Source organism: Centrocercus urophasianus, unplaced genomic scaffold (genome assembly GCF_019232065.1).
Source record: "Centrocercus urophasianus isolate 14NV4802_14NV808 unplaced genomic scaffold, USGS_Curo_1.0 seq_5, whole genome shotgun sequence".
Taxonomy (NCBI): Eukaryota; Metazoa; Chordata; class Aves; order Galliformes; family Phasianidae; genus Centrocercus; species Centrocercus urophasianus.
In genome coordinates, this window is record NW_024885088.1 from 2,289,963 (window position 1) to 2,305,442 (window position 15,480).

Consider the following 15,480-nt stretch of genomic DNA (forward strand, 5'->3'; position numbering starts at 1 on the left):
GACAGCTCAGAAAACAAAGAGATCAATCCTACTCTTCACAAATACATGTTTCACAGTGCACCAAAACTACCATTTTTTTTTTAACAAGAACATTGTGCAAGTGAAGGTTAAGTTTATATAATGGGATAACCATACAGACACAAACACTGAAGGTTTGTCTCCAACAGCGGATAAGGACAAAGATACTGGGTAACTGACTCTGCGTTGTGTGATTAATTTAGGCACCAATTAACTCTGTCTATCTTTGCGGGCTAAATTCATGTCACATAGACTTGGAAGCGTACAATTTGCAGTATACAAATCACTCTGTCACCATTCTTATTCAAAGGGCTAAAGAAAATTATTTCAAATTTCATTTAATTGGCTGTATTTTTAAAATAGCCTAATATAAATTATTACATAGTTTATCCTTGTAAGTTGTCATAATTATGATAAATATCCTATATTGGCTAAAAGTTGTGGGAAATATCTTCTTCACAGACTTCTAATTGATATTTGAAGACAATTTGAAAAAACAAATGTGCACTTCTTTTTTTCAAGTCTAATGACTGAAGCAACATTATTCCAAAATTAGTTCACTATAACAAAAACGACCACTGAAATCTAGTCTAAGTGAACTACACACCTCAGGTGAAAGGCAACTCCACTGCCAAGGCATGTAGTGGAAAAACAGTCAGCAAATGGTACATCTTTCAAGATTGTACCATTTTTGTACTCAGAATTTCTTTTCATGGTAAAATTCATCGTCTCAATCTCTACTACTCTGTTACACCTAAACCCTCCATCTGATTGAGGAGCTTCCATAAAAACAGAGCAATCGAGGCATCTCTTGGGATATTCTAGTTTCATAGTTGGGATTTCCCTATATTCCAATGTAGAGCAATAGAAATGGGAACCTTTCAGGCAGTGGATTTTGCCTCCTATATCCTCAGACTGCTTTTATTTCGTAAAATTTCTCTAGAGTTCTTTTATTGCACAGTGACTTCTGACATACCCAATTAAAACTTTTACCGGATTTTTCTCAAAGGAATTTGCCAAAGTGAAAAAACCTATCAGCTACCATTCCTTTCTGCTGAATCATTGGAAGAGCTCTTGATTTAAACAGAAACCTACACGTAGTACAGACAACTCTTATTTCTATTACAGTTGCACTTAGTCATGCTTTTGCTTTCTCTTACGTAAGAGGAATGGGAGTCAAGTTCATGGCAACTTCTCTAGATCTATTTATTCACAGGAAACTGTCCTTGAACACAAAGTTACTAAGTACCTTGACTACGACAAGGTGAAGTAAATAGGAGCTTGGCCAATTTTAAATGACGTTATTAAACTGAACTGTTTAAACGATCTGGACTTCTGCAATTCATTACATTGTTTATGTGAGTAAAATGGCTCATCGACCTGTACCAAGTTCATAGTTCCGTCCAAAATACGGTGCTATTGCTATCCATGGTATTTATCTAGTACAGAGCCCTAAAACTCAATGAAAGGAATTATTTAAGTGATAACTGAAGAGGGCAATAGTGCAACTAATTCACTTTTCAACTATTCACCTACCTACCTTACTGCTACAGCTAGTAAAAGATTTTTCAATTTAAAATTTTGTTTTAGAAAGGGACACAAGGTAAACACAATGTTCATCAACAAAAAGCAGGAAATCAGTGGATCTTATTTTGGAAAGAGGTACAGGAAATCTTATGTTGAGAAACATAAAATTATTAACTATTATTGCTCATCTCAACAAGAATTGCCTATATGGCCATGATTTTATTTGTTTTTTATTATTTTTCAGCCTAACCCAAGGCTGAGCCCAACTCATTAGTAGTACAAGGATTGAAAACAGATGTGTATTTTCAATGTCAGGTGTACAGATGTTTACAGATCACTGAGTTCTCCACATCGAAACCCAGTAAAATTTGTATTTTACATAAATACAAATGTATACACACCAACTTTAAATTAATATGCTAAATATAATCTGAATGTAGTTTATATGAACCAAAAAACATCAACTATGATTTTTTTTCCACAGCAATTACTTTTCCAAGGAAAGATTTCAAAGGTTAATAGGAGATTTACTTTCAAATTTGGGGCATTTGGTTTTGTTAATTTAAGCACTGAAATAAAACCCCATATAACCAGATTCAAAGGTAAGAGGCATAATTCCAAATGCCACTTAGTTGTATATCAGCTTAAATTGAACACATGCTTAAATACTTTTCTTAACTAACATTAACTAGTTTTACACTAACTCCACTTTTTAAATTACAGGATATGCTTCAGCATATGCTGTAACTCTTCCCTACTGCAGAAACATGCATCTCAAGAAAAGCTAGCACATAACTACAATATCATACTGACATTTGATAGAGGAAATGTACATAAAATGACCACAACTTACAGAACAAACTTTTTAAGAGTCTCGATTACAAATCCACAAATCACAAAAAAAATCTTTATTCCCTGCATATATCTGGATTATAAAATAAAGATACATCATTCTTGTAGAACAAATTTAATGATTAAGAGTAGATTTAGAGGACACTATTTTTGTAGTATTTCTTCAATTGCACTTACATAGCTTTTAAAATAATCATAAATACAATCATGAATGTCAGCACTTAAAGTGGAACCTTAAATTAGAGGGAAACATTTTATAACTCTAATACAGTGTAAAACCATATTAGGAAAGGGAGAAGTGGAAAAACAGAAAACAACTATGCTATTGTTTTTTTCATTAGTTCCTTATTTCCATTTCTGCTGTTCTCATTTTCCCCCTGTATTCTCTCCTGTTGAATTCACTTCTTCCATTTGCTTTCTTGCAGAGTTCACTTTTTCTAACAAGAGGAATATGTGCTCTGCAAACTCCCGGACAGCACCACAGCCTCCACTGCTTTTACAAATGTAACCAGCAGCCTTCTGAGCCAGTGCACAAGCATCAGCGGGCACACCACTCATGCCAGCTTTCTTCAGGCATTCCACATCAGATTCTTCATTTCCTATTGAAAAAAGTGACAGATATGTAAGAAAAATACCACAGAGGAGAAAAACGGAGAAAAAAATATTGATTTTGCTGTTTAAATATTAATCTAGTTATTAGAATTTATATTTTTGCCACATTTTTTATCTGAGAAGCTCAAAAGCCCTTAAGCACATATTTTTAGAAAATCCCAGCGATAAATGTCAACACTGATCATACTTTACACATAATATTCAAACAAGAGTATGTACTTTTCATAAGAGTAAAATTGTTTGAGCAACTAAGCAAGCACCTCCAAGACTCTACAACTAAGCTGCCACTGAAATACAGTTTTGTATGGGATCACACAGCTTTCAGTTTTAATTCTGCGTGATTTGTTTCTAATTCAGAGTAGAACCTGTATGATACTAATCTGAAATCTAGTATTAAATAGCATAATTGAGTATTAAATGTGGAGGTTGGTGGCCCTGTATCTGGCAGGGGGGTTGGAGATTCATGATCCTTGAGGTCTCTCCGAACCCTGGGCATTCTGTGATTCTGTGAAATGAATTACAATCAATTCAGAATTGTATACTATAAATGTACACTTCCACAATATGAAAAGCTTTTCTAAATCACATTATAAACTTAAGTAATATATCACACTTACAAAATTCAACAATGATTCACCATTGCATTTAATATTTAGATTGTACCCAAGTAAGACTTAAAATATGCATCTGCTTTTGGTGATAATGTGTTATTGCTTGTGCTTTAATCCCTAAATTACACTAAATTCAGCATAACAGCAGAGGCCAAAGTGTTTTAAAGAGAGAAACCGACCTAAATAAGCAACTTCTTTCCAGCTCAAACCAATGTCTTTTTGCCAGTCCTCCAGGACTCGTAGTTTATTTGTTGCATTAACTTCTGCTACACATCCCAGCTGCATGGCTGACAGGGATTTTGAACAATCTCTTTCAGAGATGAGTCGAACCTATTAAATTAGTCAAGTTAGAATAAAACATACATACAAAGAAAAAAGACCAGTAAGTTGATATATGGCAAAAAGAGTACAAGTGTTGTTCTTGGAAACATAATCAGGTATCAGAAGAGTTTTGCATGACTCGTTTCCTCATTCAGAACTCAGAACAGAAGTGATTTGTGTCCAAAAAAAAAACCATATTACAGTCTTGAGTTACGAAGTACTTTGGGAAAGCAAAAAAATCATTCTGTAGGTTTCCCTGAGTTTCCCCAAAATAGAAGTTTACCTTTGTCTTTTTATATGCACCATGTACCAAATAAAATTCTGGATATCACAGCACAATGCTCACTGATTAATGCAGCAGCATCTGATCTAAGGCAAAGTAGGGTATAAAAGAGCTTCTGAAGACAGTTTCTGAAATATCTGTGGAAGCAAACTTTTGAAGTACTTTTCCTGATTCCTCTACGTAACAACATTACCGTTTTAGCTACAAAAAGACTTGAGAATACCAAGAGACCACTAAACAGATTGAAGTGGTGTGGCATACGAATCTCTTGAGATTTAAATTCAAATATGAAATTTAGAAACAATACATAGGGTAGGCTAAAAACAGGAGGCGACTGCAGCAAGATTTTTGAAGATCTACAACACAATCTCTCCACATTCTGTCTCCAAGTTGTGGACAAGCTTATCATCCCTAATTGCTATTAAACGCTAGCAAGTATTTGGCATTGATTTTAAGTACAGAATGAATGGGATTGGTGCACAGAGTAAGACTGTGTTAGCATCATACACTAGAAATAAAGTAAATCAAACACAAAGCCCAGGAGGTTTTTAAATAACAGATTCCAAGTCAGTAAAAGTACAGAAACAGGCATCCACAGGCAACAAAACAATTACAAGTTTCCTCTCTTTTGCCTCACAGAAGATAAGACTAAGGAAGTTTTGGAAAGCCACCTACTCTACTCCACTGCCCCAGGGCAGCACCACCTACACTTTAATATGTAAAGAATGTCTTGCCTAACCTGTTACAACATCAGGAAAAAAAGCCCATAACAGAGACTTCAAAATGTATCTGCAATGGCCTACTTGGGGTTTAACTAGCTTTGCCATATCCATGCTTACCTCTATACGCAATAGGACTCAGACTAGGCCCTCTGAAGGCAGCCCATATCTGTATCTAGTTCTTACCTCATTAAATTCTTCAAGCTACACCAAAGGCAGGTGCACACAGAGACAATAACAGGAAGGCTAGTTTCACATAAATGCAAGCAAATACTCTGTTCAGCAGAATTCAACAACAATAATAAAAAAGTGACACCAATAACTAAGGAAAGCATCCACATTATAATTTGTGTTTTTTCATTTACATCAAATTGTTACCACATAAGTTACAGTTAAAGCAACTATGCAGATGGATGTGATTGGGGGGGGTTGATTTCTCCTCAGCCACAAAAGTCATCTAGGATGAGCCAAGTAATTTTTCTGGGTATCTCTTCTTCTTACATAGCTGAGAGATAACAAGCATAGTCCTGCTTAGTAAAGCTATTGCAAAAACACAATTTCTACAGCAGAATCATGTCAAAATAAAAAATAACGATATGAAGCGACTGCTAGCTTATGTGTGTCTAGACTAAACAGCTCACAATATGATTGGTGTCATCAAAACATCATCTAAATGTCTTCCCACATTTTTCAAGGATAAAAAGAAAAAGATACCATAGCTGCTACAGATGAGATTGAGCATGTTATCAAAACGTATTCATTTTCCTCTAAGGAACCTGAGAACAATGATTGTCCCAAACCTGAACCAGAGTACTGCGCTGATTAATCACAGCAATAAATAAAGCCTTACACTTCAGAACAATCCTCACCTGGATTCCCCTTTTCTTTAATAGATTGATACCAACAATATCTCTATAATCGTAGGAGACCATTTCCTTGTGATCTTCTGTGACATAAATGCGACCATTTGTCAGGCATCCATCAACACTGCAAACCAATAGCTTCACTTCTTTTAATGGGTCCTTGCCAAAATATCCAAAGCTAAGACAAAGAAATTATCTTTTCAAATGGAAGTTTTTGTGCACTCTGAAAACAAGTATTTCAAATACAATTGTGAACTCCAGGCACAAGAACTGGCTTTAAAATTCTCATTTTTCCCCCTAAGGTCTTCCCTTAGTATCTTCACTCTTCAACTAAATTCTCCCTCTTCAATTAAAAAAAGAACAAAAAGCCAAAAGACAAGTAAGTTATGTCTTCCATTGAAAAATCAGAATGAGATTTACTTACTTAGCATAAAAGGTTATGTTCTATTTGGCACTTGTGTTGGGAGAAAGCAAAATGGAGTAAAGGATGAAAAAGGTACAGCAAACATATTCAATTCCCACCCACTATTTCCTTATAGAAATACAAAATAGCTGCAAAGAAAAGGCAGCAGGCAAGAGGTAATCAGCTCATACCTTCTATTTGAACCACTCTTCACACTCTACAGCTTCCTGAAGGGAGGTTGTGATGGGGAGGGGGTCAGCCTCATCTTCCAGGCAACAAATAGAGGCCAAGGAAATGGCCACAAGTTGCACCAAGGGAGATTTAAATTAGATATAAGGAAAAACTACATCTCTCAAAGAGTGGTCAGGTACTAGAATGGCCTGCTCAGGGAGGTAGTGGAGTCACCATTCCTGGTGTTGTTCAAGAGGTGTCTGGATGAGGTGCTACAAGATATGGGTTAGTAGCTTAATGCATGGTAAGGGTGATAGGAGGACAGTTGGACTAGATGATCTTGTAGGTCCTTTCCAACCTTGTGATTCTATGATTCTACTATTCTATGATTTATTCATGTGCATGACCAAGCATGTTCCAGGCCATGTAAGCTTAACAAGACAGCTGGAAAAAGCAGAGATTACATTAATACATTGCTATGAGATATTGAGGATTACAGTCTTCCTTTTCCCCAGACTGAACTTACACAAATAAGAAAAACATACAAATATAAACCAAGGTAATTCAGATGATTTTAACAAAGAAAGGAAAAATAAAGTATTTCAATTATCTTGAATAATTTGTTAAATTGAAACTTAAAAAAAAAAAAAAAAAAAAAATTATTAAATTTAAATTAAAATTTTATTAAAAAAAAAAAAAAAAAAAAAAAAAAAAAAAGCCTTCAAATTCACATGAACATTCATTGAAACAATTACTAATTTTAAAGAAATAAAAGGAATTATAGTGCTTTTACCTCAATACTCTTTGCTCTGCAATAGGCCAGTCAATGTCTATATCAATATCCACACTGTGCTCAGCACGCATTTCATAGTAGGCCATTTTACCACCCTAAATAAAGTAGAATTCATTACAATTTTCTGCTCAAGTTAATACAACTACAAAATGGTACAATTTAGTACTATGTAATGAAAGCAAAATATCTGGTTACACTGTAGTCACAGCAGCTAAAAGGCAAGTGAACCACCAACGACATTTTCTCTGTTACACAGTACTGAATATTTGAAAATATTTTGCTTTATAAAAGCAATGATTAGTATCTTCCTTCCACAACTAAAGGAAGCATGCAAGAAAGATGATATACATTATAGTTATTAGGATGTATAGATTTCAGTAGGTCTTTTCATACAGTAAGATGGCAAACCTATTTTGCACGGGAAAGGTAAGGGATTATTTTTGTGGCTCTGTATTACTACACCAGTATGCAAACATCAGGAGAGAATAACAGACTGTTTAAATCACAGCACGAAACTGGCATAGGACAAAGGGTGTAAACTGGCCAAGAATACAAGTTCATAGATTCAAGTAAGAAGCCCATGGCACTACATTAAAGTAAGCTTTTCACTCAGTAATACTAAACTATAAGATACATACATACAATAAACTTATGTGAAACTCAGTATTTTAGGCTTTTTATATATATATATATATATATATATGTATGTATGTATATATATATATGTATATATAAATATATATAAAATAACATATTGTTTGTACAAATATATTTGCTCTGAACTGCCCTGATTACAAACAGTCCTGTCATGTTACAAGAAATAAGCTAACTGTCCTGAGGCCAAAGTGCTGTTAGCAGACTGTGTAAGAAACAGAAACAACACTGAATTAAAATCCCTCTGTGACAAGAGTTAAAAGATGTGTTATTATAAAGAGCCAAGAAAACCAACAGCACTAACCTGCAAGTAGCCCTTCTCGATCAAATGCCTCTTAGCAAAATAAAATGAACCATTTTCATACAGCTCCCCAGGCCAATCTTGCCGCCGGTACCGCTTTGCTGGATTCAGGTTTTGGGGCTCTGTCATTTTGTTTTCTGTTAACAGAGAGAAATGGAAAAAAAAAAAAAAAAAGAAAAAAAAAAAGAAAAACCCAGCAAATTTTACAGAATCCTCATTCAGAATCACTTAACGACTTTCTCTAAAAACCTTCTGTTGAAAAACTAAGAACACAATTCAGCCACCATCTTCTTTCGTTATCTCTCTCATGGCTTTCACTCATTTACAAAGAATCACCAGATTTCTTGATATTTCTCAGAACTATGGATAACAAAATGGAGGATTGTCCTACTATCTCCTGGTACTTGATAGGGAAGGGTTTAGCTTTCAGAGAGGGTACACAGAAAACATTCAGCTATGTACACCTGGAAACCAGAATGTCCCAAGCACGCAAGAGCTGAGGGGACCAACACTGAAATATTTCAGTGATAAACGAGCTTGGGAAGAGAAATTTTATCTGTGAAAATATTTTGGTACTTCTCCAATATACTTCCTATTGAGAGACACACATAACATTAACTATTTTCAATTTGTTCAATTACAAATAAACAAAACAGCACCTCTGAACAAACAAAATTCCCTAAGATCCCACGCTGTTGTCAATGCCAGCAAAACATGCAGCAGAAACTAAACGAGAGAGCAGAGATTTACCTCTAGTATCAAGCTTCACCTGTTTCATTTTCCTTTAAAGCATGACACTTGGTAAACTCAGAAAAAAATACATCTGAAGCATTATATATCTCAATAGAATAATGTTAATACTTGAGGAACACATTCGTTTAAAAAAAAAAAAAAAAAAAAAAGCAACAACAACAAAAAAAAGCCAGATGAGACAGTATCTGAACTAGGCATTTTGAGGAAAAAAGGCACCAAACATTTATGCTTTAATCACAGAAATAAAAGCAACACAGACAATGGGGGGGAACAGTTCTTTGTACAAGCACAGGAGGTACTCTTACAGCTATGAAAAGATACAATCTTTATTTGAAAATAAAGACTTCAGTCCTCTTGGCAACTGTAGCTGAGAGGCATATCTGCTCTAGGAAAAATAGTTGTATTCTTCCGTATGAGCTAATTACCATGAGTTCAGTCCTCATGAATCAAAGGCAGTTTGCAATTTCACATAAGTCAGCAGACAAATTAGCAGGCTGAAGCAAATCCTAAGCCTCCAGGCTAGGAGGCTGTCATCCTGTCTTTACTAAGATCTCACATCACATATTTGCAACTTTTTAGCTATTGCACAGTAAGAATAAACATCTCCCTAGTTAAGACACGACCTCAGTGTCATGTCTACAAAATCACAAAAATCCACCAAGCAGGCATAAACACGTAAATCTGAGAGTTATGTTTTGAGTTAAACATGTTAACAACATTTCCATTTTCAGCATCTTATCACTTCTAGAAACTAATTACAGAATTGCTGAGTAATGATCAGTAATATTAAAACAGCGACACTTAAAAGTGATCTCACACCTCCCCAGGAACCCAGCCCATGCTCATGATATCATTTTCCAAATATAAACGTCTTGAGTATGAACAATAAACCCCTGAATAAAACTTTTGACTAATTCTAACTGCAGCCACGAACAGAAAAATCTTACCTCCTTTTTTTACCTCGCTCCATCTAAACTGATGCCGTCTTACAACAGAGAAAACAGAATCAAAGCCCTCCTTTTGAATCAGATTTGCTACTTTTATGAGATCACTGGGATGCAGACAGGGAGATGTTGCTTGGATATTTCCTACAATATCGACCTCTGAAGAAAAATAAACATACATTTATGAAACAATGAATATTTTTAATATACACAACCCCAAAGCGTGGGATGAGCAGAGGCCATAAAAGAAGGAAATCTTTCCAACTTTTATTTACTATAGTCTTTATTTATTCTTCTAAATAGTAAGTGAATCACCCCTCTGGGCCTATGACATAAAAACTCACTATGTCTCATTACTGATTTACCATGATGATGATTAAGAAATTCTCTGATAGTTTCTAGAGATGTAGAGGAGTCTTGAGATACTTCAGGGCTTCGGCGATGAACTTGAGCACCAAACTGCTTCGCAACTTTCTCAATTTCGTCATGATCTGTAGACACCCACACACTGTTGGCAGACATCAACAGAAATTACTGATCTTATAAAGAACAATATCCAGCAAAAGGCTTGTCTGACACAATCTGCTCACCTGAACAATACCCTGTGCTATAGTTGGCAATAAAGGAACTAGTTCTTGTATTTGTGAAGTAAAACTGTACATCAATCCAACATGGCACTTTCAAGAACAGGGATACAATATACACCACGTACACTGTAAAACCTCAGGCCTGAGTTGCATTTTAGTTTAATGCTGTGAGGTGCCTGATCTGCCATATATACATGTAGCGTAAGCAATGTAAAATTCAGATGCGCAACCAGAAAATTCAATGCCAACTTGCCACAATATTAGGCATACTAAAGTATTACTGAATTAGTGACTAGCTTGAACAATTTACTCAGGATAACAGCAGGGTTCAGAAACAAGGCCAAAAGCAAGTAAAAATACCACTCTGTCAGAAGACAAGCTTGTTCTGCAAGAATTTTAAAATGCATTAACTAGGCTTCATATAATTGCAGAGAAGGAGATGTTCAAGTGACAAACACATCAGTTTTGGCACCGGAAACCTTCAGTACTGGTAAGGCAAGATTGTACAGTTCAGGGATAGTAAACATTTACAAAGGGAAGGACCAAGTCTGAGCATTATGTGATGGTAAACACTTCCGCCTGAGTAAGCTACCTGTAAGGTGGTTGCTGTCACCACTACGACCAGGAAAAAAAAAAAGAAAAAAAAAAAAAAGCATCATACAAAACCAAAAATTATGATAAAAACCTTTATTCTCTCAGAAATATTGGCATTTTCAATGCACTGCACATAACAAGTGGTGCTTCAGTTAATTTTTTTCCATTCAAAGACATCGTGAGATCATCAGAGCCAAACTGTATCTGACAGTGACACAAAGTCAAGTCAAACCCTTGTAAATGAACGAAAAGGAAGTCTTTTCCACAAGCTGCCTGAGCCTGGCTAATTCAAATTGCCCATTTAACCAACAGTTTGGCTGTGTAATGGGCAAAATGAAAAACTGAGCACGCATATGTGCATCATATTCACAGTAAGTCATGAAGCGGTATGGATTTACATGAGGTAACTACCAATAATCTAGAAGTGATACACTGTTCCTTTATAAAAAAATAAAGTCAAAGACGCTTGTTGTACTTTTTAGAATAGAATAAAAAAGATTTTCCAGAGCAGATAGCAGTACAGCCACTGTGAAGACACAGAAGATGGTGCATACTTTAGCACTGAACCCGGCTGGGGCTCATTTCTGCACTTCAACACAAAACCTGAGAATCAAGTCCCTACCCTTAGCATAGTCCAGCTTGACATCAGGAAGTTGCACCCAGGGTGCTGCACACCAGGAGCACCCTCATCGTGCGCTGCCTTCAGCTTCATCTATTAGTGCACGCCTGGACAAGTCTTTTTTTGTCCTGGCAAACGGCAGAATCGTGCAACAGCCACGTAGAAATATGTAATAGCCAGGTAGAAGTGCGTAAAGCCCACAGAATAGCACCAAAGAATATCCCAAGTGGGCTCCACGCACCGCCACAAGCTGGGCTCCCGGCACACACGGTTATTCCCTTTCCTTTGACATTTGTCCATCGCTGGACAAACCCGAGGGGCCGCCTCGGCGAGCCCCCGGCCAGCCCACAGCGGTACTGGAACACCGCCGTCCGCTCCAGCCCACGGGAGCCCCCCGTCTGCGAGGGGGCCGACGGCGCATGCGCACCTGTGGAAGACGCCTGCGTCGAGGGCGGCGCGCAGCACCCATCCGATAAGCGGCACTCCCGCCAGCAGCTTGATGTTCTTCAGCGGGATCCCCTTGCTGCCGCCGCGCGCCAGCACCAGCGCGGCCAAGTGGGCGCGCGGCTGCGCCTCATCCGTCTCCATGCCGCGTTCCTCTGGCGGGCGCCACCGCCCCGCCGTGCGCCACGCACCCCTCCCGGAGCTCTGCGTGCATGCTGGGAAGTGTAGTCCTGCGCCCGCCGCGCCTGCGCGCTGAGGCGGGGTCGGAGAGGGGGAGGTGTCGCGGTGGGGTTAGAGCTGCGGTTGTGTTTCTTAGCTGGGAGTGGGGTGCTTCCCACAGTTGGTGCGTGGAGGGCTGTGGAAGCCCTAGACGATGAAGTCCTGTAGTTTTCCGTTGTCTGCTGTCGTAAATCTCAAACTTGAGTGGGTTGTCTCGTATCACGTCCTTCCCGTGTGAGGAGTCCCGGCAGAGGGCAGAGTCCTCTCACGGAGCCACTTCAACGTGTGGAGAAAAATCTTTCACTCTTTGCTTGTTTCCCACCTGCGTAAAAGTGTGCTCCGGCATAAAACCGATAATACAATCCGTACAGGAAATCGAAGTTTTAAAATAATTTTAAGACTGGAAAGTGGAGGCTGCTGAGCAGCATTAGGATGAGATAGAATGAGAGGGAATGCTCTCAAGTTGCACCAGGGGAGGTTCAGGGTGAGTATTAGAAACATTTCATCTCCGAAAGAATGGTGATGCATTGGCACAGGCTGCCCAGGGGAGGGGTAGAGTCACCGTCTCTGGAGGTGTTCAAGCAATGTGTAGATGTGGCACTGAGGGATGCGGTTAGTGGGCATGATGGATTGGGCTTCTCAGGTAGCTGCTACAATATTCAAAACATCTGCGTGTTAAGTAGGAATGGGTATTTTGGTTTTTCTTCATATCTAACCTAAATCTACCCTCTTTAAGCTTGAAACCATTTCCTCTTGTTCTGTCACCACAGACCCTGCTAAAGAGTCTGTCCCCTTCTTTCCTGTAAATCCCCTTTAGGTATTGAAAGGTACTCTGTCTCCCCATAGCCTTCTCGTCTCCACACTGAACAGCCCCAGATCTTTCAGGCTATCCCTTGGATCATTTTTGTGGCTCTCCTCTAAATGCATTCAAACAGGTTTATCTGTACTGAGGGCTCCACATCTGGATGCAAATATTAAGCAGAACACTGCAAGTGAGGGAAGCAGGAGAATTAGTACCTTGTGTGCCTTGCAGATTGTACTTTCTTTTGTACATCTCTGTATAGTTTTTCTTTTCTTGCACAATATTGGCGTAATTCAGACAGTGGTTCACTTTGCTTCTGCAAGAGTTGTTACATAGCCAGACAGCTCCCAGCTGTGTTTTTGCATCTGGCAATACCTGAGCAAATGCAGAATCTTGAATTTATTCTTAAAACAACCACTTCGGTCTCCAACTTAAAACATTTTAACATGAACTGTGTTCCCTCGGCTTATTTTTGTGGAAGGTATGTGAGATATTGTCAAGACTTTTACTAAAGTAAAATGTATGTATGAGATCTGCTCTGTCTTTCTGTAGCCACAAGCATGGTCTTGTAAATTGAAACTATACTGATGTGACTTGTTCCAGGTAAGTTATTACTGACCGCAGTTAATTGATAGAATTTGTTTTACATACTTACCAAAGCTTGTTGGTTATTTATTCCAGCATTCTTCCCAGATCAGGGGTTAGACTAATGGTCCAAATGCATCTGTATCAACATCTTTAGGTCAGATCAAGCATGCACTTCTGAACTGAGTATCAAAGTGCATAAACTTTTACTATGTCCCAATAAAGCAGATGTAGTGGATTGTTCCCAGCCTATTCCTTTTTAACATAGGTTGCATTTTATGCCTTCTGGTTCCTGGTAACTCAGATTTCATCAGCCAACTGTTTAAATACCCAAGGATGAAATTCAACTTGGAGCTAGTTTGATTATGTATTACTAACCTAAACACATTCTGACTTGTCTTTTCCATATTTGTACTGTCATCTTGCTCCTGAAGATAAGAACGCTTGCTCTTTTAATAATAGAGCTATGGAGAACAAAACAAAGAATATAATACTTTGTTTCTTTGGAACATGCACTCTGTTTTATATAATCGTGAAACAGCCTGCAGGCGTAGGTTTCCCAGAGTGGAGGAGAAGCTTTCAGCCCTTCTGTTAGTGCTAGCTGACATTCCCACATCACGTAATGTGGTGTACAGTCTCATGACTGTGCAGCCTGCCTGCCCTCAGTCCTATCATGTCAGACTATCCGTGAACCAAACCAGCTCATTTCACGGAAGTATGCTGATACGCTAGCCAAAATAGGGGGAATAAATCTATTTTGAAAATGTGTTCCATGCCATACTATTCCACTGGGGATAATAAAATCTGCAGTTTTCTTTCTGATCACAGTTTCATTGCTGTAAAGTACCACATTCTGTTCTTGCTCAAGAAAAAAGTCAATTCATTCATGTCTGTGCATAACAGCGGGGAGACAAATTAACAGAATTTGAGGTATTATGTAGATGTGTGCTGAGGTGTTACTATAATCACAGTTAAAATGAGATGATTTACTATGTGAATGTCCAAGTTTTGGCTTGCCTGGGCCACACTGAGTAAAGAGGAATTGTCTTGGGCTGCATATACACAGGCTTCTCCAAAAGTAATGCCTTCTGTTTATTTCCACTGAAACTACAACAGCTACAGTAAGCACAGTAACTCTGTTTAATAGAGCAAATTCTCAGCTACAGAACACTTTTTTTGCAATGTAGTTCCCACCATTAGCTATGCATTTTTGCCCACAGTGAGCAAAAGTCTGCATGTCAAGCTTGTCAAAACCTGTACTGGTGGGGGTAACTCAATATTGCTGTCGTCACTGTTGAAACACACCACCTCACTATGATCACATCCACTGTTTGGATAACTTCATAAACATTCAGCAAGTGTCAATGAATGTCAGTGGGTGGCAATGTCAATGGCAACTTTACTTCATGGAGGAATTGAGTGACACACTTTTGCTTTATTTGCACTTCCATATCAGACTCCATTCTGTCAGACTGCTCCATCTGCTGCCATCCCACGGCAACAAAATGTGATGGAATATTGGTGGGAAGGTTCAGCTTCTACTGCTGTTACCACAACTTCCACCTCTGATGTTGTGGGTCAACATAATAAAACAAGAGGCATTACTTTTAGGGCAGCCTTCATAAAATACATATTATTATTACTCTATACGAGAAACAAAACTTATATTAACTGTTAATATTTTTATTAAAACATATAAAAAAAGAGAGCATTAAAAACATAAAACTAGTGGGCTAGTTGACCTTGTTTTGTGACGGTGGCATCAGTCTGATTCAATGGGAGTTGTTGGAATTCTTAGTGAGTTC

The 15,480-nt window shown here is 38.0% G+C and overlaps 1 protein-coding gene across 2 annotated transcripts; it reads right to left on the reverse strand.

Annotated features, from left to right (window-relative positions):
* Positions 1-1,734: 1,734 nt before the first annotated feature.
* CMAS (cytidine monophosphate N-acetylneuraminic acid synthetase) lies at positions 1,735-12,230 on the reverse strand. 2 transcript variants are annotated; one of them, XM_042835052.1, is made up of 8 exons: positions 12,053-12,230; positions 10,191-10,333; positions 9,829-9,984; positions 8,132-8,265; positions 7,174-7,268; positions 5,813-5,984; positions 3,800-3,950; positions 1,735-2,996 (listed from the first exon to the last, which is right to left on the reverse strand). In XM_042835052.1, exons 1-8 carry the CDS (start codon positions 12,211-12,213, stop codon positions 2,764-2,766), a joined length of 1,245 nt encoding a protein of 414 aa, XP_042690986.1. In that variant the 5' UTR covers positions 12,214-12,230; the 3' UTR covers positions 1,735-2,763. The 2 variants fall into 2 exon arrangements, with proteins under 2 accessions (XP_042690986.1, XP_042690987.1); XM_042835053.1 differs by lacking the exon at positions 12,053-12,230 and adding an exon at positions 11,867-11,941.
* Positions 12,231-15,480: the final 3,250 nt, after the last annotated feature.